Raw genomic sequence first — 22111 nt, 5'->3', positions numbered from 1 at the left:
CGGTGCCGTGTTTAAAGGCTCTTCAGCCCTGATACAGAGGGAAGGGAACAGAGTGCTGTTCATTCACTCAATTCCCCTCTTCCTGTCTCCTGGGAATCGAACCAGCAACCCTTTGGACCCAAAGCTGCTTCTCTAACCTTCAGGCCCCCCAACATGTAGCTACATACAGTATCTAACACGCTGAGTGTAATCTGATCTCTTGACTCTTTTAGAGAACACTTCCTTCGCTTCTTCTCCTGCAGAGTTTTATCCGATCATCACAATCTTCAGATCACAGCATCGAAAAACCGACCGGAACGAAACATGAGTCTCAGATTCTTGATCTTCGGGGCGCTTCATTTTCTCACACACTTACTAACCCCATTTCCAGAAAAGTTGTGATATTTTCCAAAATGCAATAAAAACACATTCAGTAATTCACATGAACCTTTATTTAACTGACAAAAGTGCAAAGAAAAGATTTTCAATCATTTTACTGACCAACTTTATTGTAATTAAAGGTTTATTTGCTCCTCATCCTCAGTAATGAGGCAGTGGATCTGGAGTCAGTCCTGGGATCACTGGGGGTGAGGCAGAGACACACCCTGAATATGACACATCACACCTGGAGCTCAGTCCACCTGCAGATACACACACGGAGAGATTGAATAATAAAGTGTGTGTTCCTCCCCACACTAAATATTTAACCTGTGGGTCACTGAGTGTTTCTGTGTGGAACAGGGCGTGGCACTGCACACACTCTACAATGTAAACGTACACAAACACACTTTCTTGGAATGTCACTGAGCTGCATTGTGATACTGAGACATCTTCCAAACACCTGTACACACACACACACACACACACACACACAGGAAGAGCACTCCACTGGTCCTGAACCATCAGCATTTAGTTCCAGTGTGGTTTTTAAATGCCTTTTATTTACATCACTGTCACTGTGTTAAAGGTCCGTTTGATCATATGATAAAGAAAATGGACCTTCCTCATGCCAACACGAGTGTAAGGAAACACACACACACACACACACACACACACACACACACAGAGCACATTGTCAAAACACGTTGCTTCAGGTTGTTAAAATATGAACAAAGCATACAGTACGTGCAACAATGCAAACACAACTGCATGAGATACTGCAACGTCCTGCATCACTGGATCATCCACCAGGATGGTGATTAGTTGTCTATAACAGCAGCTCTGACAGCAGCACAGGTTTATATCAATGTTATTGTTTCTATAGCAACAGCTCATTCACAGGGATGTGTAGTCCAGCAGACGCTCGGCTAATAAGCAACAGATTAACAAACATTAATGTAACGTAATGGTGACGTTTCTCCAGCATGAGGAGAAACGTGTGTGTGTGTGTGTGTGTGTATGTGTGTGTGTGTGTGTGTGTATCATTTCTGGAAGGAGTCTCCAGTGTCAGCGCTGTGTAACACTCAGAGGGCAAGCTGGAACTTCATCTGCATTTGTGATTATTTCCAAAGGAATAATATTCATTTCTGATCTGATAAAACTCTATTCTGTAATCATGAACGCTTCCTTTGTCATGTGACTCTTATACAAATTAGACTATGATGTCAATTTGCATCATTTTTGAGCATGTATTAGCGACTTCCCTCAAATAGAATTTGCGGTTAGAAAGTTGGTGAAACTGTAAAACCAACACCTAAAGACAGCTGTGCTAGATTTATAAGCTCAACTGATATTAATATGTTAATGAGATGCTAATGAGATCTTTTTCTTTCTATTTTGTTAATGATGGAGGAGAACCCCAACGCCTGAGTGCTCCACTGGAATAGCATTCTGACTAAAACTAAAACGCAAGCATGCATGAGAGCCGGTCGAATAATTCTCCTTACAATTCGTCCGTCTTAAATCTGGAATTTAATTAGCAATCAAATAATTGAGTAACAAAATAAAGCCTAAAGCTAACATGGCTGTGAGGAGCAAGTCTCGTGATTTGAGTTTAGATATTACTGCTGAGTGAAGTGTTTTTCATCTCATATGCTAACTGATGTCACGCAAAGGCCTGATTATATAAGTTTTATTTTTAGTTTTGCATTCAGAACCTTAAATCACTTCCTGTTTTAATTAAAATCCGCTCGTTAATTTCTGTCACCTTCATCCTCAGTGATGGGTGAAAATGCGTCTGTGAAACTTTAGCATAAACGCTAATAAGGAATTCTAATGTTTCGGCACCTTCAGCTGCTCAATGGATCGACATTTTTGTGTGAATGAAGTCACTGGGTTTTGTGGTTAAGCATCACAAAGGAACTCGAAGAATCTCGGGGCAGCATTTCTCCTGATTTGAGGAAAAGATTATCAGCATACGAACAGATAATAATCACTCAAACTGTGTCAGTTTCACAAAACACACACACACACACACCAGATAAACTGAGTGCAAAATTTACACAATGACTTTAAACTGATTTTTTTTAAATTACTTAAGTTTCTACAAGGGGCGGCACGGTGGTGTAGTGGTTAGCGCTGTCGCCTCACAGCAAGAAGGTTCTGGGTTCGAGCCCCGTGGCTGGCAAGGGCCTTTCTGTGTGGAGTTTGCATGTTCTCCCCGTGTCCGCGTGGGTTTCCTCCGGGTGCTCCGGTTTCCCCCACAGTCCAAAGACATGCAGGTTAGGTTAACTGGTGACTCTAAATTGAGCGTAGGTGTGAATGTGAGTGTGAATGGTTGTCTGTGTCTATGTGTCAGCCCTGTGATGACCTGGCGACTTGTCCAGGGTGAACCCCGCCTTTCACCCGTAGTCAGCTGGGATAGGCTCCAGCTTGCCTGCAACCCTGTAGAAGGATAAAGCGGCTACAGATAATGAGATGAGATGAGATGAGATGAGAAGTTTCTACAAAATCGTGATAAAATGCACAAAGAAACATGTGACAATAATATACGACCGAGCAACGATAACGCTACCTGCTCGCATAAATTCATGCTAACTGAGACAGCTAGCAATAATTAACTGATGGTCATGTCTGTGTTTTTTGTGCTAGAAATGCTAAAATAACTACAAAGATGTGACAGCCAGCATAACTTTATACTAAACAAGGTTGTTAGCCTTCATACTTTGTTGGCTGTGGCAAAGCTTTTTGGAGACAAAAACATTCTTTGTTTGCCATATCAACCTTTTCAGGAATGAAAAAAACTATATAAAGGTGCTAGTTAACATGAATGTATGCTAACTGTGAGTGCTCAGCTTCATTCTTTGTTAGAATTGTCAGTGTTTTTGTCGATAAAATGTTAAATAAAAATGTAGAAATGATAGCGTGACTTTACGCTAACCAAAATGACTAGCCTGCATAAAATTGATGTTAATATTTTGGTGCTCGTTGGTATTCATTCCTTTTAAGCCATGTTGTTATTTTGTTGGTAAAACAAGAAACCAAGGGACAATATAACCAAAAATAAAGACAAAGAAGGTCCTTCAGTGACACGGCCCCCAAACTCTGGAGTTCTCTTCCTCAATCTCTCCGTTTCTGCTCTTCTTTTTTCTCTACGTTCAAATCTCAATCGGAGACTTTTCCATGATTATTTCTCTTCCTCTCTTACTGCATAGTCATTTTTTCTCTCCATCCCTTCTGGAAAGCGACCTTGGGCTTGTGAAAGCTAATACAGAAATTTAACTGATTATTACAACAAATTTAGAAAAATGTAAACGTTGGGTATGTTTATGTGGTCGTAACGGCTTTAAAGTTGAAAATGTGAAAAGATGGACAGACTGTACCTGTCTATCTGTTCAAAACATTTTATTAGGGTCAGGGACCGAGAGCAGAGCAGCCTGATCCAATCCCTGAACCTGCACACCTGATCCGGGTCGTGATAACATTAGCATATGACATGGAGAGAATGATGTGTGACTATAGACCAGGGGCCTCATGTACAAAGCTTGCGTGCGCACAAAAAAAGCTACGTACGTCACTTTCTGCGCAAACATTCGTATGTACAAAGATTAACTTGGCGTGGAAAAGTGCGGTACTCTACGCAAACCTCATGGCTGGCGTACGCACATTTCTGGTGCATCTTGGTACTTGGCGACATTTAGAGGCAGAGCAACGCAACTACATTTAGGCCTACTCGGTCAAGAGTCATGACATGGCGATAAGAGGCATCCAAAAATGCATCGGAACATCAGGATGCGTGAATTGAAATGTATGTCAGTCATACGACATTGTCGAGACACATAATGCGAGACTGTTGGGTAAATGCCAACAGATCCATCAACCATCCCTTCCATATTGTAATTACGGGAAATGAGAAACCCCAGCAATATCATTTCAATATTATTCCCATTGACTATTGGTTAATTAATTAAATTAAAGAATGCACATGCAGGACCATGTATTGCAGCTAGCTTAATAGATCTTCCTCGCGCATTTGCCGCGAGGTGTCAGACTGAAATATTATTAGTTGATGTTGCGTGGGGTAGCCTTATCACATACCTAACGCATACACATACCTAACATACCTTTTACCTAACGCGGGCCTTACTGCAGGTCTATTTATACTAATTAACATATTCAGTGTGGAATAATTGAGGGAGGAGACGGGGCGGGGAACGGGGCTCGTGCATGTGCACCGAATTCCACGTTGATTGGGATGTACAACAGGAGAGTGCGTGGAAACCTTCGTACGCACTGATTGATACATCCGGATTTTTTTGGTCGTACGCAAATTTCCCGATTTTGACGTGCGCACATATTTAGTGGGAAATCCAGGCAGGTCTTTGTACATGAGGCCCCTGATCATAAACCAGACTCTTTATTATCTGTATTATATTGATCCCTACAACCCGTTAGCCATGAGGCCAAGGTTCACTCAGATTCCCCATAGGTCGGGATCGATCAATTCATATGTTTCTAATCATAAATACTGGGAGATTAGACCTAGATATACTACCATAGGCCTCTGTTACATACAACTACACACGTAACAGATCTACTGTAGGCTGATAAATCCGATTCTAAGGCCTTTATTCATTTCTCTGTCAAAGTCTTAAATGCTGAGATTATTCTGAGCCAAACTGTACTATAGATACCTGTTTCAAATAAAGTGTCCTGTTTTATTGTTTGAAAACTCAGCAAATTTTAGCCTGGGTCTATCAATGCCATGCTATCCATCCATCCATTATCTGTAGCCGCTTTATCCTGTTCTACAGGGTCGCAGGCGAGCTGGATCCTATCCCAGCTGACTACGGGCGAAAGGCGGGGTTCACCCTGGACAAGTCGCCAGGTCATCACAGGGCTGACACATAGACACAGACAACCATTCACACTCACATTCACACCTACGCTCAATTTAGAGTCACCAGTTAACCTAACCTGCATGTCTTTGGACTGTGGGGGAAACCGGAGCACCCGGAGGAAACCCACGCGGACACGGGGAGAACATGCAAACTCCACACAGAAAGGCCCTCGCCGGCCACGGGGCTCGAACCCGGACCTTCTTGCTGTGAGGCGACAGTGATCACTACACCACCGTGCCACCCCATGCCATGTAATCATTATATAAATTTTAGAATATTTGGCATCTCTGCCTTTATATGTTATATATATAATTTTAGGTTTTGGGTTTTTTTAATGTTATATTTATATTTATTAATTGCAAAAAATTATAATAATGATAAAATATATTTATATTTTAAAATATATATTGTTTTATTTATTATAACTATAAAATTATTTATATTTAAAATGTTATACTGTTTATATTATAAATACATAGTTTATTATAATAAATATAAACTCATAAAAATATAAATAATTTAGAATTATTTATATTTTTTATAATCTTATTTTAGTTTATATTTATTATAATGAATTATAAATTATATATATATTTTTAAATTCTAATAGTGATGACAGTATAGAATGTGGAGCAGACGGTCACTGCTGTGTCAGCTCTGCTTTGTTTGTTTGTTGGCAAAACTACATTCAAGCCCTCATTTTAAATTACACACTGACTTTTGCAAAACATTATTGTGAGGCAGTTTAGTGTCAGGGAAATCTTGTTCTATCAATTTTATTTGATAAAATGGACCAGAAGTTGCAGGTAAATACACGAGCTTCTCGTTTTACTTGTATGCGATGCAGCATCTAAAAGAATGACGTTAGTAGAACTCGGCTATTTGCCATTACTAGGATTCTTTGTTAGTATGACAGGAATCTGGTTTCCTAACACAACGTGATTAGCATTTCTGTGAGCTGAAGTAGTATTTTTTAGCTGCAGGTCTTCATTCCTGACCTGCGAGCAGAATGAAACTCAGAGATATGAGCTGTTCATCCATCAGGAACGCAGCTGTAGCAGCTGTTATGTACATGCATGAGTGTGTGTGTGTGTGTGTAGATGTGCAGTGTCGAGGTGAGCAACAAACCACTGTGCAAGAAGACATCCTGAGAGGACCTGCCACACCCAGATAGGCCACACCCACCACATCTGACCTTACTAACATTACAGTAGAATGTGACAGACTCAGGAAAATGTAGATATTTTATTGAATTACTAAACCATAAAAAAAGTCACAAACATACACAGTATGTTTAACATGTTTAAAAGACAGTGTGGAGCAAAGTCCAGTCGCTTCAACGCCGCGCTAACGGGGGGAGGTGCTCGCTCTACCACCCTACAGCTGTATTACACCAGTGTCCACTCGTCCTGCTCTCATCACTGCATGTTGTCCTTCATTGGAGACATGGGCTCTCCTTTCTTACAGGGGTTTAACTTCGGGTTCTCCCTGAAACACACACACACACACACACACACACACACACACACACACACACACAGGGAATTAAGAAAAATTAAGGAAGGAAATAAACATGATCCAGCTGTATTAACAATTAGAGCTAATTAATAATGTTATATAATTGACATCATTAAATTAGACACACGTTAGTGCTGGTTCACAAATATCGATTAGTGATGGACCTGAACATGCAAATTCATCTAATAACATGATTTTACATTGGATTACTTTAACATTCAGTCATTTACACACACACACACACACACACACACACACACACTTACTTCATGCACTACACTGTCAACTCAAGATCACAAACTTGTAAGAGCTGGTGTTTCAGTAAATAATAATAATAATAATAATAATAATAATAATAATAATAATAATAATAAAGTGTAGTTTCTATTTTACAAGCTTTCTTGGTCAGTTTCTCATTACTTTATATAATTGTGTACGTTCAGATGTGTAACGTGACTCCGCCCCTTCACTGACGGATTGTTATTCTGAGCAGAGACGAACGAGACGTTTGAGCTCCACTGCCCCTCCTCTCTCTGATCAGTATGTTTCTAAGAGTCTTGCTGTACAAACGTCAGCGTGCTCTGAGCGGCGGAGTTTCTCCGACCCGCAGCACTGGAACTCGTTTTGGGAAAAAGGAGCTGCGGAGTCCAGAGGGTTACAGGAGGAGATGGTGAGATGGAGCAGAAGGGTTGAGAGTGAGTTTGAGTAACAGAGGAGAGTGGTGTGTGCCGTGTGAGTGGATGAACAGCGCCGACTCCTACACACTTGTTAAAGCTGAAGTTTCTCCACAGGCCGCTGATGGTGGCCTGCAGTCCCGGACTGTTCTCGTTAGTCACGCCCACTCTCTTCCCCTGAGCCTTCTTCCTCAATCCACTCGCCCTGGCCGGGGCAGAGGGGCGGATCTTACTGCCCTTCTCCTGCTCAGCGGGATGGATTCGGGACAAACCGGACACCTGGGGGGAGAAACAGGAAGTAGGAGATGAACACAACCCATGGCTGATAGAGAGGTGTGAGGATGTAGTAGGTGGTTATAAACCGATCTGGTTTCACGGTGCTTACCTTCATCCTCGGGGGTGTAGATCTGACCTCCTCCATCACAGACACCTCACTGGGACACAATGCACTTCCCGAATCCCTCCACGGATCCTTCTCCTAAACACACCATGGACAAAACGTCATGAGTTTATTCTAACCCCCTTCTGTCCCGTTCCTGTGTACTACAGTAAAAACTCATCTGTTATTAATAAACTCTTAATAAAACCTGTTTATCTCCGCAGTTATTTACAGTCTGGCCTTCCTTTCCCTAAATCTAATAAACTTCACATCGTTAATATCGTTATCTGGAGATTCTTGGAATATTATTTTATAATTCACAAACATATCCGCATTCACTGACTAAATAAAGTAGTGCCATATGTTCATTATAAAAATGTTCAATTCTTTACAGAAATTAAACCAATTTTTTTCTCCTGTCCGTCTTTGCAGAAAAAAATAGCTTTTTCCCCCAATTTTTTCCATTTTTAATTTTGTAGTCATTCTGATTAAAACAAATGTGTTTCTTTAAAACATTAAAAATAAAAGTAATTTCTGTAAACAAATAGATAAATAAATAAAGGAATAAAAAAACGCATTCCCCATTTTAAAGTAAGTTTTTGAAGAACAGTTCAAATCTGTTAAAATTAGATTATAACTTAGTAATTTAAGTAATAATTTCTCTTTGTATTTTAAATAAAGCTGTAGAAAAGGTTTACTCTGCAACACTTAGAATTTAGTTTAATTTATTAATATAGGAAACATTAATATACAAAATTATATTAATACATTAAAACAAGGGCGGCACGGTGGTGTAGTGGTTAGCGCTGTCGCCTCACAGCAAGAAGGTCGGGGTTCGAGCCCCGTGGCCGGCGAGGGCCTTTCTGTGTGGAGTTTGCATGTTCTCCCCGTGTCCGCGTGGGTTTCCTCCGGGTGCTCCGGTTTCCCCCACAGTCCAAAGACATGCAGGTTAGGTTAACTGGTGACTCTAAATTGAGCGTAGGTGTGAATGTGAGTGTGAATGGTTGTCTGTGTCTATGTGTCAGCCCTGTGATGACCTGGCGACTTGTCCAGGGTGAACCCCGCCTTTCGCCCGTAGTCAGCTGGGATAGGATCCAGCTCGCCTGCGACCCTGTAGAACAGGATAAAGCGGCTACAGATAATGAGATGAGATGAGACATTAAAACAATATACATACATTATTAAAACTCTTCTCTCTCTCTGTGTTTATCTGTGTGTTATTAATAAATAACAGTCGGAGAGATTTATCACAGCAATCTGATTCCTCACCGTCTCAGGTGAAGCCGTCGCGCTCGGAGTGCTGGTGGTGGAGTCCTCCATGGCGGAGAGGCCGCTGCTGGGCTGAGAGAAATATGCACTGTCCTGAGACGGAGGAGAACCAGGAGGCGTTTCAATACCAACAGCGCCCTCTGTAGGACAGCAGGGTGCAGAGTGCTGAGGAGATGGAGTTTGTCCCCAGCTGAGATTCTCCTTCCTCCTCTGGAACTGCTGCAGGACCGAGAGACCCGCGGGCACGCTAGGAGTTCTGGGTCGGTCTGAGGTCGAGGCTGCGGGTCTGGAGGGTCCTGTGGAGCTGCCAGACCAGCTGAAAGCGCTCAGGCTGGCGCGCGGCGTCGGTGGCGTGTCTGTCTCAGTGCTGAGTGTTTCTCTCACCGGCGAGGGGGCGTCGTCCGATTTCTCAGAGTCGTCAGATTCTTCCTTTGATCCATTCGCTTCAGCTACACCGAGATCAGAGCTCGCAAAAAACCTGCAGGAGAAACCCAACGAGAGCAAACACAGGACTGAAGCTGTACCTTCTGGGAAACTAACTGTTACACCACCACCATCATCTTCATCATCTTCACCACCATCATCACCACCACCATCACCGCCACCATCACCGCCACCATCATCACCGCCATCATCATCTTCACCATCACCACCACCACCATCATCATCGCCATCACCACCACCATCTTCATCATCACCACCATCATCTTCACCACCACCACCATCATCTTCATCATCACCACCACCACCATCATCATCATCACCACCATCATCACCATCATCTTCATCATCACCACCACCACCATCACCATCATCTTCATCATCACCACCATCTTCACCACCACCATCATCATCATCGCCATCACCACCAACATCTTCATCATCACCACCATCATCTTCACCACCACCACCATCTTCATCACCACCACCACCATCATCATCATCACCACCACCACCACCACCATCATCACCACCACCACCACCATCATGATCATCATGTCTCCCAGAACTGCCTTTATACACAGCTGATGAAAGAATTTTAAAGAAAAAGGATTTTTGTGAAGATTTGTATAATTGTAAAAAAAATCCGCAACATCCATATTTACATATTTTATATTGAGGAAAAAAAAATATTAAAGATTGTCTTCCTCAAACAAAAGCCACAGCCTGGAAAAACATAACATGAAAAATTAATTTCTGATCAAATGTCAATTAATAGTAATACAATTTTACCGCTCAGTGTAATATCTACAGTATTTTTTTTTTATTTAATGAATGCTTTAAAAGAACAGTTCAATAATAAAATCTATTTCTGTCTAAAGTTTAGGGTTTTTTTTGTCCATTTCATAAAACACTGCATTAAGTCTCATTGTAATGAAATAAAATTAAAATTATATTAATCTCCAAAATCACTTGCAGCAGTTCCAGAGTGAAGTGTAGAACGTCCTCACCTGCTGCGTGTTCCCTGCTCTCCATCGCCCTCCTCTGACCGGCTCCTCCACTGCAGCAGCGTGGCGAATCGGTTCCGGGGTCGAGGATGCTCTCTTTGGGAATGTTTCGTCTCCTTGGGAACGCTGTGCTCCGTTTCCATGGTTACTGCGCGCTGTTTCTTGGTGCTGGATGAGTACTGCTCCAGAACGTCCTCGTCTGAAACGGCAGAGTCTGACAGCAGACACGAAGGGTTTTAATATTCTCAGGTTATTTATCATGACCCGTCTGTGCGTGTGTGTGTGTGTGTGTGTGTGTGTACCTTGTCGTGGTCTCTTGACCTGTGGTTCTCTGCTGGGCAGTCTGAGGCCTCGCAGGGACACGACGGTCTCCCTGCCTCGGGGTTGAGAAGGTCTCAGAGGGGACGATGGAGACCGGGGCTGGACGCTGCCCGCTACATAACCTCTGCTCCAGATACTGACCCGAGGTGAGGCAGTGACCGGGGCAGAGTCGCTCCAGCCTCGACTGCGAGGGGCTTTAACAGGCTGAGGGGGTTTAAACAGATTAAATTCAAACTAGCAAGGAACAACTGGTTTAAATCCATTATAGTCAGAGAACGTGAGAGGAGTTAGATGTTTCCTCATGAGAATACTCCACTCTGATTGGTTGTTTTTTCTGTTTTTTTTTAAAATAATTTATCCACCTGAAGCAATTCTGAAGTTACAGTATTAAAAAAAAAAAGTCAGTGAACTGAAATGTGATCAATTTTACTTGTGTTAGAGGAGCATCAGGATTAAAATCATCGATCCTCTCCATGGTGTGAATGTCCAGGTTCCCCAGAGCCATCTGCAGCCCCTGATCATCACCGATGTTCCTACACACGTGCTCATTAAGGAACGTTTCCAGTGAGACCAGTCTTGGAGTGATAACACCAAGCACGCTTAAAACACATAAAGGTGACGTGGGTACGCATGGAGAACAGGAACTAGCTTATTTCAGATGTTCCACAACATTAAATGTGAATATAAATGAATAAAAATTTAATAAATATTTAAAAATCATGGAGGAATAAAAGACCTGGGGATGTGCAGTTACAGGAAAATAATCAGTCAGAGTAACTCTGCTTCATCAGACAGGACTATGTGATTAACACGCACACGTGTGTGTGTGTGTGTGTGTGTGTGTGTGTGTGTGTGTGTGTGTAAAAGGATACACTCCGGCGTAGCTGAGCGTGCTGAGGTCGAGGTTTTCAGGGTAAGGGTTAAGAGGCACGACTTTCCTGCTGATGGGGTCGAAGACGAGCTGATAGAGGAACGTGTTGTTGGCCTTCACAAAGCCTTTAATGTACTCATCAGGTACAGTGATGTTCATCTTCAGGTACTGACCAATCTTCCTGATCACCTGGACAACACAACACAGGTGTATAAACAGAGAGTACACCAGTAATATATCACTATACTGACGTATCGTGATACTGATATATCGGGATAGTGATGTATGGTGATACTGAGGTATGGTGATGTATGATACCGTGAGGATATCGGGATTGTTGGCCATGCGGAGCAGCTTGCATGCTTTCCCCAGGCCGATACCGTAGATCGACGGAAGGTAATCGCACCCTGATAGAATGCACATGTAGCGAAACTTCTCCTCAGTGAAGACGTCGCCCAGTGAGCGGCAGCGGCCCAGGTGACACTGTGATATCTCCAGACCGTTCCCCGCCTTATCCATCTTCAATATCACCTGCAGGTTCAACCGTAATAAATAAACTTTAATCAAGAACAACACACACACAGGCCACGCCTCCTTCACTGAGACTCACACACGCACACAGATGCCACGCCTCCCTCACTGAGACTCACACACACACAGAGGCCACGCCTCCTTCACTGAGACTGACATGCGTGCACACACACACACAGGCACTACATCTTCACCAGGAATCTCACTCACACACAGGCTGAATGAAGAAGTGTGTGTGTGTCAGTCTCCGTGAAGGAGGCGTGGCCTCTGTGTGTGTGTGTCAGTCTCCATGAAGGAGGCATGGCCTCTGTGTGTGTGTGTCAGTCTCCGTGAAGGAGGCGTGGCCTCTGTGTGTGTAACAATCTCAGACATTAAATAAATTCATTTATTTTATGACAGATCAGAGCAGCAGTGTAACCTCAGTCACTCAGTGTGTTAAAGTGTGTTACGGTGTGCTTTCTAAACACGCTTTACCGTTTTACAGCCGAATGCCAGCAGGTCCGAGTCCTCAGTGATGACGGCCTGAGCAATTCCAGTTTTATTCAGAAAAGCCAACTGAGCATCAGCTTCATACGGAGCCACCAAACAGTCCACACCACGCGCCCTCGCTGCCTACACACACACACACACACACAACCATTAATCATACCATCACACACAGACACACCCTGAGAGAGAGGGGGATGGACAGGGGAGCAGATATAGAAATGCAGAGACAGACAGATGGACAAATTTAAAGACAGAGAGACAAACAGAGGGTGAAGCAGACAGACAGACAGAGAGATAATCAATAATCAATATCAGTCATCTGATTACTATCATTTGTGTAAATAAACTAGACTTGTGTGCGTGTGTTTATTATGAAGTGTGTGTGATAAAACTCGTACCTTGATGACTTGGTGTGCCATGGAGTGTGTGACGTTAACGCAGCGTGTGAAACATTCTCGAGCCTCGGCCACTTTGCCCTCTCGCAGCAGCTGCTTGCCTTTCTGCAGGTTGGCCTGACGACGCCTGACATCACACACACACAGTTTCACTCCAGGTAAAGAGAGGTGTTTATGTGATTTCTATCTCAGCGTGCCTGTCTCACACACTCACTCTCGTCGAGCTTTCTCCACTTCCTGTTTTGATGGAAGGTTCCGTCCGTCAAACACCAGCAAAGGTTTAACACCGTAGGACAGGAGCATGTCCACCAACTTCATACAGAACGACACATACCTGTATACACACACACACACACACACGAGACAGGTGTGTTTACACTGATGCCCCAAGCTCTCTGATTGGTGGATACAATACAGCAAGTGACCCAGTTAAAACCAAACTCTCTCACACTTTACTGCTTTCTCCTTCAAGCTGACTGGTAAGGGGCAGGGCTTATGAGTCTGCTTGACCAATCAAAACACACAGAACATTTTTCTTCTACTAAACATTGACTTTAATGACTAAAAAACAATCCTCATTAGATATATTGTGCAAGACATTCTGATGACCTGAACAGTAAACAACAACCATAGCAGCACAAATAACACACGAGGATGATTAAAAAACTTCACCGAGTCAATGATGGTTAATTACACAAATACACAGTGATAGAGTTCTCCTCTCGTCTGTGACAAAGGTTCTCCTTACTGGTCAGTGGGTTCTCCTTTAGCCAGTCTCTCGGCGCAGGAGAACGCTCCTTTGTGCAGCCAACAGTAGGTGTCTACAGCCACAGTGTCCCCGCGGTATTTCTGCACATGAACCGGCTCTGAAGCCTCCTTTAGAAACTGCAGCAGTCCCTGAATCCCCATCACTGCACCCCTCAACACCTCACTGCAGACCTTAACCCCTCACTGCACCACTCAACCCCTCACTGCACCCCTCAACCCCTCACTGCACCCCTCAACACCTCACTGCAGACCTCAACACCTCACTGCAGACCTTAACCCCTCACTGCACCACTCAACCCCTCACTGCACCCCTCAACCCCTCACTGCAGACCTTAACCCCTCACTGCAGACCTCAACACCTCACTGCAGACCTTAACCCCTCACTGTACCACTCAACCCCTCACTGCAGACCTTAACCCCTCACTGCACCCCTCAACCCCTCACTGCACCCCTCAACACCTCACTGCACCCCTCAACACCTCACTGCACCCCTCAACCCCTCACTGCACCCCTCAACCCCTCACTGCACCCCTCAACACCTCACTGCACCCCTCAACACCTCACTGCACCCCTCAACACCTCACTGCACCCCTCAACCCCTCACTGCAGACCTTAACACCTCACTGCAGACCTTAACACCTCACTGCAGACCTTAACACCTCACTGCAGACCTTAACACCTCACTGCACCCCTCAACCCCTCACTGCACCCCTCAACACCTGACTACAGACTTATATTAAATATAAACAGTGTGCGCGCGCGCAGCTGATCTCAATCAGGAACCCCGAATGGCCGTTACTGTACTTTCACAACGATGAGTTTCCTTTAGAAATCACACACAAGCTCATAAAACATTAATCTCCTCACTTCGTCTCGTCATTTCAACAATTTACGCCATAAAATATAACAAAATGTGATCGCGAAACACACAAAAAAAAAGCCCGGCAGAGAGAAACCACCGCCTCTGACTGAACTAAACTCGAGTTTAGCGGTAAAAAGTGACATCACGGAGGAAGTGGATTCCCATTGGTCCAGCTGTTCCGCTCAGCCAATCACACAGCAGCAGGAACCGGAAACTATACATATGAGTTTATTTATTCCCTGCTTTATTAATTTTTTTATGCCACCGCAAAAATGGAAAATACTTTTTAATAATGTGTAGCACATTTACACGAAACAAATATAAAATTTCTACAAGAACAGAAAACTAAATACAGGATGATGTAAAACGAATACAAAGTAATACAAGCTTTAAATACAAATATATTTACGCTTTCTTTGCTTTATTCTTTTTAAATTATGGCATTTCACAATCAGTACAGCATATATACAGATATAACATTCTATTTCTATTTGTTTTAGTAATCATTTATATGTACAAATACAGATGAAACAGATTACGGATAAAAGACAGTTTATAATGAATCATAGAATCGTAGAATGTCTTTTTTCTTTAAAGTACACTTTAAAGTGTAGCCTGTCCAAAAAAAATTAAATTTTAAACCAAAATAATCTTGAAAAAATACACTAAAAAACGAGCCGTTTCTGTTAACCTTAAACATTTTTAAATATAAAAATGCTGTCTTTTAGTTCAGTGAGTGATATAAATGTAAATAAAATGAAATGTCTCGAATGTGATTGATATATAATATAAGATACGATAATATAATACAATTTGTAATATTGCAAAGTTGATTAAAATTGCTTTGAAAAAAATTAAAGATATGTTTAAAATAATTCAAAGAAATGTGTGGAATAAAATAAATATTTGATGTAAAGATATTGTTTTTTGCTAGCGGAAACGAAGGCAACCCGGATATGACGTGAATGCACGCGCAGCTGTTTCCGCTGCACTTCCGGTTTCTTACTTCCGCCTTCCTGTTGTGTCTGGGAGTTGACGCTGTGGAGTTGCTCCGTGTCGAACAGCGTCATAACGTGGCAATGATCTGAATTATTGTGGAATTATTTCGGAATTGTTTCCCCACAGAGCTCCGCTTTTTCTCGCACGCTAATCTGAGGCAGATAGAAAGTTCTCGAAGACGGAATCATGCAGTTTTCTCCCAGCAGCGGAGATTTTACCTTCGTCTCCTCCTCTGGGGCTGAAGGTAAACTCCATTCTTCTCCTCCTCCAGCCAGAGAGCAGACTGGAACCTCCTCACACCTGAGACAGGGATTAAACACCCCATTACACACCTCATCATCATACAAGGAATAAACACAGCCACGTCTGTGACGTCACATCGGTTATTTACATACAGTTGATTAATTTTCTATAACAGCACCGCTTTATATTAATCTCCTACTTCTAATACATTATTCGACTGTTATTTAACAAACAAACAAAAACCCCTCGCCTCTAGTTGTTGGCGGGGTATACTGTGGTGTAGTGTAGTGTTCTCCAGGGGAAGGAGATGTGTACCCACTTTAAGGTTGATTTACAGAAGGAGTCTCCAGTGTCAGAGGTAGAGCTGGACCTTGGGATTCTCCAACAACTTAATGACCGAGGAGTTTACACTTCTTTGTGGCTCCTTGTTTTAAAAGCCAGGCTGGTGAGGGAACTGTTTCCAGCTGCTACAAGTGATGAGAGGAGTTGGTTTGTTTCACAGAACATTAACTGTAACTACAAATGGATAAAAAGGTAGAACAAATTGTTGTGGAACGGATAAGCAGAAGAACACGCACAATAAAACAGTGAAGCTTATTATAACAGCAAAGGCGAATAATTCTGGAACGAGGTGTTCAGAGAGCTCAGATGGGTGTGATGGTTGGGGCCCAAGCACTGGTGACTTTAAATAGCAACACAAAAACAAAATGTTCAGAAGAGTGATGGGTAAAAGAACAAACACTGGCAGTTCAGGAATTTTTTATAATCTCCCCCCCATGTAGAACTGAGTGGGACGATCGATGCCCCAGACATTAAGCTGAACATGGGCGGTGATCAGAGCCGAGACGCCTACGCCGCTAACTTCCTGCGGCAGCGAGGCTACGGGTGGCTGCTGGAGGTGGAGGAGGACGAGGCTGAGGAAACCAAACCCTTACTGTGAGTCTCATTCACACCAACCTGTGTGATGATCATCTACATCCCAGTATGAGTGACAGGACCACACCCGTACTCTCATTCATGATGTCACTGTGATGGATTTCTGCCATATTAGTTTTATATAAAAAGATAATTTCTGTTTAGTGAACACATGGAGTACCACAGCAAACGGGTCACTGACTACTGGGGACACCATAGCAACCACATAGCAACACCAGGGACTTTTATAAGCTGCACAGTAACTCTGTTTTATTCAGGAAATAAACTTCTTCAGGGCTCCAGACTGCGACTGATTTTGGAGATGAAATTAATAATAATAATTAAGTGTGACCAAGATGGTGGATGCTAAAGGCTACATGTAGCATGGGAAGTTGTCCAGCGAGTCTGGAGAACTGTTCTTCCTGTGGTTAATGTTCTAGTTAATGATAAGTCTGTCCCCTCTGCCACGCCCCCTCTGTCTCTTCACAGGGAGGAGCTGGACATCGACCTGAAGGACATCTACTATAAGATCCGGTGTGTGTTGATGCCGATGCCGTCTCTGGGCTTTAACCGGCAGGTGGTCAGAGATAACCCGGATTTCTGGGGACCGCTGGCCGTCGTGCTGCTTTTCTCCATGATCTCCATCTACGGACAGTTCCGCGTGAGTTCCACATGAGCGGTATCTGTTTCTTCACACCGTCCTGACCTTTCTCCAGGGTCTGCACTGTGAACTCGTTCCAGAGTGAACAGAGTCACCAGTGTGGAGGCTGAGCACGAAGGAAACACAGACACCACTTTTTATTTCGTAGACAGTATAACGAGTAGGCGGAGCCTCTCCATCAGGTCTGAATAGAGAGCAGTGAAGCCGGACTGAGGTGACTTCCTGTTGTGCTGCTCGCTGATGGTTTGATTGTGTACTGTGCAGCCCGTGACTCAGTTTGGTGATGTAAGAAATCGTCTGGAGACACGGGGCTCATCTGGTAGCTCCGCCCCAAAGATTTGTCTCACTTTCTGATGTATTTTTTCTGAGCGAAGTTGAAGTACAATCCAACAGAACGTCACTGATGATACAGTCTGTTCCCCGAGAGCGTCTTACCCAGACATACGGTCACTGCGTTCGGTTCTCCACAGCACTTTAGCACCATTGGAGTAAAGGGTTTATTACTCAGCCTTGAAGTGAGTTCTGAGATTGTGGGTCTGATCACACAGTCAGTGCGTTTACATGCACATCCAAATCGAGCTGCTGTCGGTAATCGAGCTAAGGGTCCCAGCAGGGGTGCCAGAGAAATCCAATCCTACATGCACACAAGGAAATCGAGCTATTGTGTGAGGTACATTGTGCACCCGAGCCACAGGTGGCGCTACATGCCCCATCGTGTTGGTACACTTCCGGTTGTCGTCATGAAGAAGAGCTATTCAAGAGTATAAACAAAGTTATCAGCAGTGTTGCCAGATACTGCTGACGTTTTCCAGCCCAAAACATGTTCAAATCCGCCAAAATGCACTTAAAACCGCCCAATCTGGCAACACTGGGTTCCGTGTTCACAAGTTCCGTGCTCAAGCTGTTCGGCTTGCTCTAACAGACTGTATGGCTACAAACTGTCCTGCGCAGACCACTGTTTTGTAAGACAACTTATTTTGCACAATTGTATATTTTTCTAAAGTCCATTTTTTTGCTTACAATTTAACTTGTCTTAATAAACACACAAAGTTCAATTGTTTTGTTTTTATTGACATTCTTGTTTTGTTTTTATTGACATTCTTCAGATGTTGGACATTATTTATTTATATATATATATATATATATATATATATATATATATATATATATATATATATATACATACACACACACAAATACAGTGACTTGTTTATGTACACAATTCACAGCTGTACAGATGTATTTGGTGATACAGTAAGTGAGCTAAATTTTAACAGTGCAAACAATGCCACAAAAAGAAGATTCATGCCGTTGTCATGATTCGTTGTCATGCCGACCGAGGCTGTTGTGTTTCCCGCTTGTGGTCTCGTCACTCCCGGAAGGGGCAGTGCTGAAGTAAGTAGCTCGACTCCGTAGCTCGATAGGGTTTATATGCACTAAGTAGCTCGGCAAAAATCGCATAATCTAGGTCGTGTAGCTCGATTATGAGAAATCCAGTTGGGTTCGATTTCAGCTGAGCTAAGGTGTTTCCATGGCATTTAGAACTTCGATTTCAGTCGAGCTACGGCAGAAATTCGATTTTCTCTATGTGCATGTAAACGCACTGATAGTTGTTTCTCTCCAACCCTTGTGACCAATCAAAGTGCAGAACTGAGCAGCAGTGTGGTGGGAACACTGTTAATGTGCCGTGTTTTTCTTTTTCAGGTCGTGTCTTGGATAATCACCATTTGGATCTTTGGATCGTTGACTATCTTCCTGCTAGCCAGAGTGCTCGGGGGAGAGGTAATATAACTCTGAGACAGTGTGTGTGTGCGTGCGCTGTAGCTCGTGTCCTGATTTCAGTATTAATTGCTGGAAGTGAAGGGATTGTCATGTGGCTGCAGGTTTCATACGGTCAGGTGCTGGGTGTGATCGGATACTCGCTGCTCCCGCTCATCGTCATCGCTCCCTTACTGCTGTTTACCGGAGCGTTCGAAATCGTCTCCACACTCGTAAAGGTGATTTTTTTTTTTTAGCTGTTTGTTTTTTATTTATTTATTTTTGTGATCCTGTTGCTGTTCTTAACAATTGGGACACAGGTTCAAATGTTTTTCCGAAGTTGTGGGATTTCTGTCTGTCATCTGATTGGATAGCATGTTCTCATAGAAACAGGAAGTTTCTCATCCTGGAGCGTGTGTGTGTTACATTAACCTGTCGTGTGGGAGGGGGAGAGAGAGAGAGAGAAAGATGGAGAGAGAGAATATGAGAGAGAGAATATGAGAGAGATGTAGAGAGAGAGGGATGGGTAGGGGGACAGAGAATGTGAGAGAAAGACGGGAGAGAGAATGTGAAAGAGATGTGGAGAGACACACAGGATGGGGGAGAGAGACAGACTGAGAATGGGGGTAAGGGAGGGGGAGAGAGAGACAGGTGAGGTGAAGGGAGGGGGGAGAGAGAGACAGGTGAGGTGAAGGGAGGGGGGAGAGAGAGACAGGTGAGGTGAAGGGAGGGGGGAGAGAGAGACAGGTGAGGTGAAGGAGTGTATATAGCTGCTATAACGGAGGTGAGAACAGGAAGTAACTCGTCTCTTGGAAATTCCACCTCATTAAATGTAACTGCAGTAATCCATTAAACTGTGACGTCTTGTACATTAAAGATTATAATTGTTGATAAATTATTAATTAGAATGAATAGGGATGATTTCAGTATTTCTCACACCGCGCTAATTATTCGACCCTCGTTCTGACTGACTGCGTTACTGACCGTCTCTGTGATTATAATGAGGTTCAGAGAGAGATTTATAACATATTTTTGGAAATTATAATAATTAAACCTCTATACTGTTTGTTTTTATTATGTTTATAAAACCAGGTGTTCAGAACCAAATAGAGTTTTAATGAACGTTTGTTTTTGTTTATTTTGTCCTCCAGCTGTGTGGCGTGTTCTGGGCGGCGTACAGCGCTGCGTCGCTGCTCGTCAGTGATGACTTCAAAACGAAGAAGCCGCTCCTCATCTACCCCATCTTCCTGTTGTACATCTATTTCCTGTCCCTGTACACCGGCGTCTGATTGGCCGACAGATCTTCATCGGCACTTTACTTGGATATTGACTCAGACGGACGCCACGGGACGGGGACGAGTCACATGATGCAGACGACAGAGCATGGATTTTTATTTTAACTTTTTGTCCTTTTTGGTGTACAGAGTTACTGTGTGTAATGTCCCAGATTCACTTTAGCTTTTATGAAGCGCTCGAGCTCACTCGGGTTCTGCTGGTTCTGCCGCTCATGGGTCTGCCTTCTGGAGCGGAGGACTCTGTCCCTTATCCCTGTCCTTCGTTATAAACAGACAGAAGGCTTTATTTCTGTGATCTCTTGCGGTTTCTGGGAGTTTTTCTGTACAGAAGAAAAATTTCCTCTCCAGTTAAAGCACGTCTTTGCTGATTTCTGTTTGCGTAAAGAGGAAATGCGTGTGAAGACCGCGTGCCTTTTACGACCGGTTTTATACCGCTGGGTTTATTTTATCAGATAGTAAACTTGCAGGCCAGAGCAGGAGATTTGTAAAATAACTCCGTAAATGATGATATATTCAGCAGTTTTATGAAAGACACAGCAGAATTTTCCTGATGATAATCTACAACATTGTGATGTTCATGTATTATTATTATTATTATTATTATTATTATTATTACTACTAAGATTAAAACATTTATGTCTCATGATTGAGTTGATTTTGTGTGCTAAGTTTTAAACACTACTGTTTTAATCACACAACATGATTGTGTGTAATTTGGTCAGTAGGGTGCCATTACTTATGGTCTATAATTAGATGGTCAGTCTCAGTGGAGGAGGCGTGGCCTCTGTGGGTCTCAGTGGAGGAGGTGTGGCCTCTGTTGTATTGAAGTATTATTTGCTGTAAATGTATTCGAAAGACACTCGTTTCTTGGTGATGAATTGTGATGCACGTGATTTTAATTTGAAAAGAAAGAAAATAAAACAATAAAAGCAGCTGTGGTTTTATAAACGGAGGAAATGTGGAAAGGCAGCGTGTAATTATCACCATCATTATAATGAAACAGGTCCAACAAGAAGAACAGTGGCAGGAAGTGTTTATAAACGAGAATGTGCAAAAAAAGTATGAACAAAACTTACTGCACCTTTTTTTTTAATCCCTTTAATCTCTCTAATCATCGGCGATCTGATTAAATTCTCACATCGTTATAAACGGCGCAGAGTTCTCGTCCGATATTTTACTGTTGACCACAGGACTGCTGACACAACGGGTTTCACGGATTCTTCTGAGTTTAATGAATGTTCTGGGAGAAATTAGTGTTAGATTTGATTTTGAAAAGGATTATATGACTTTTGAGACTCTTGACATTGTATATATTTATTTTTGATATTTTAAAAATAATTCTAGATGAAAAAGCCAAGTTTGGGTTTTGTTATGAAATGCAATCAAACCCCCAGGCTGTAGTTTTACACGCTGGAGCCTCTTCACAAATTTCCTCTTATTCAGGATATTTTCAGAAC

The 22111-nt window shown here is 42.9% G+C and overlaps 2 protein-coding genes across 2 annotated transcripts; one reads left to right on the top strand and one right to left on the bottom strand.

Moving 5' to 3' along the window:
• Positions 1–6484: 6484 nt before the first annotated feature.
• On the bottom strand, positions 6485–14112 carry exo1 (exonuclease 1). Its single transcript, XM_060932852.1, has 13 exons — positions 13902–14112; positions 13368–13487; positions 13157–13280; positions 12744–12881; positions 12057–12269; positions 11740–11927; positions 11298–11400; positions 10849–11071; positions 10550–10760; positions 9099–9576; positions 7836–7928; positions 7542–7729; positions 6485–6746 (listed from the first exon to the last, which is right to left on the bottom strand). The coding sequence occupies exons 1-13, from the start codon at positions 14060–14062 to the stop codon at positions 6677–6679; spliced, it is 2310 nt and encodes a 769-aa protein (XP_060788835.1). The 5' UTR covers positions 14063–14112; the 3' UTR covers positions 6485–6676.
• Positions 14113–15785: 1673 nt separating this feature from the next.
• On the top strand, positions 15786–21297 carry yipf4 (Yip1 domain family, member 4). The gene is made up of 6 exons (XM_060933237.1): positions 15786–16026; positions 16808–16961; positions 17430–17601; positions 19306–19383; positions 19485–19598; positions 20511–21297. The coding sequence occupies exons 1-6, from the start codon at positions 15969–15971 to the stop codon at positions 20646–20648; spliced, it is 714 nt and encodes a 237-aa protein (XP_060789220.1). The 5' UTR covers positions 15786–15968; the 3' UTR covers positions 20649–21297.
• The last annotated feature ends 814 nt before the right edge of the window (positions 21298–22111 follow it).

Source organism: Neoarius graeffei, chromosome 11 (assembly GCF_027579695.1).
Source record: "Neoarius graeffei isolate fNeoGra1 chromosome 11, fNeoGra1.pri, whole genome shotgun sequence".
Lineage (NCBI taxonomy): Eukaryota > Metazoa > Chordata > Actinopteri > Siluriformes > Ariidae > Neoarius > Neoarius graeffei.
This window is presented reverse-complemented; position numbering and strand designations above follow the sequence as displayed.

Coding starts and splice junctions, on each gene's coding strand:
- exo1 (XM_060932852.1), bottom strand. CDS start 14,062: ATGGGGATTCAGGGACTGCTGCAGTTTCTAAAGGAGGCTTCAGAGCCG. Junction 12,882..13,156: donor TGGCACACCAAGTCATCAAG/GTACGAGTTTTA, acceptor GTGTGTGTGTAG/GCAGCGAGGGCGCGTGGTGT. Junction 6,747..7,541: donor AGAAACTTCAGCTTTAACAA/GTGTGTAGGAGT, acceptor TGTGTGTTTCAG/GGAGAACCCGAAGTTAAACC.
- yipf4 (XM_060933237.1), top strand. CDS start 15,969: ATGCAGTTTTCTCCCAGCAGCGGAGATTTTACCTTCGTCTCCTCCTCT. Junction 16,962..17,429: donor GAGGAAACCAAACCCTTACT/GTGAGTCTCATT, acceptor GTCTCTTCACAG/GGAGGAGCTGGACATCGACC. Junction 19,384..19,484: donor CCAGAGTGCTCGGGGGAGAG/GTAATATAACTC, acceptor ATGTGGCTGCAG/GTTTCATACGGTCAGGTGCT.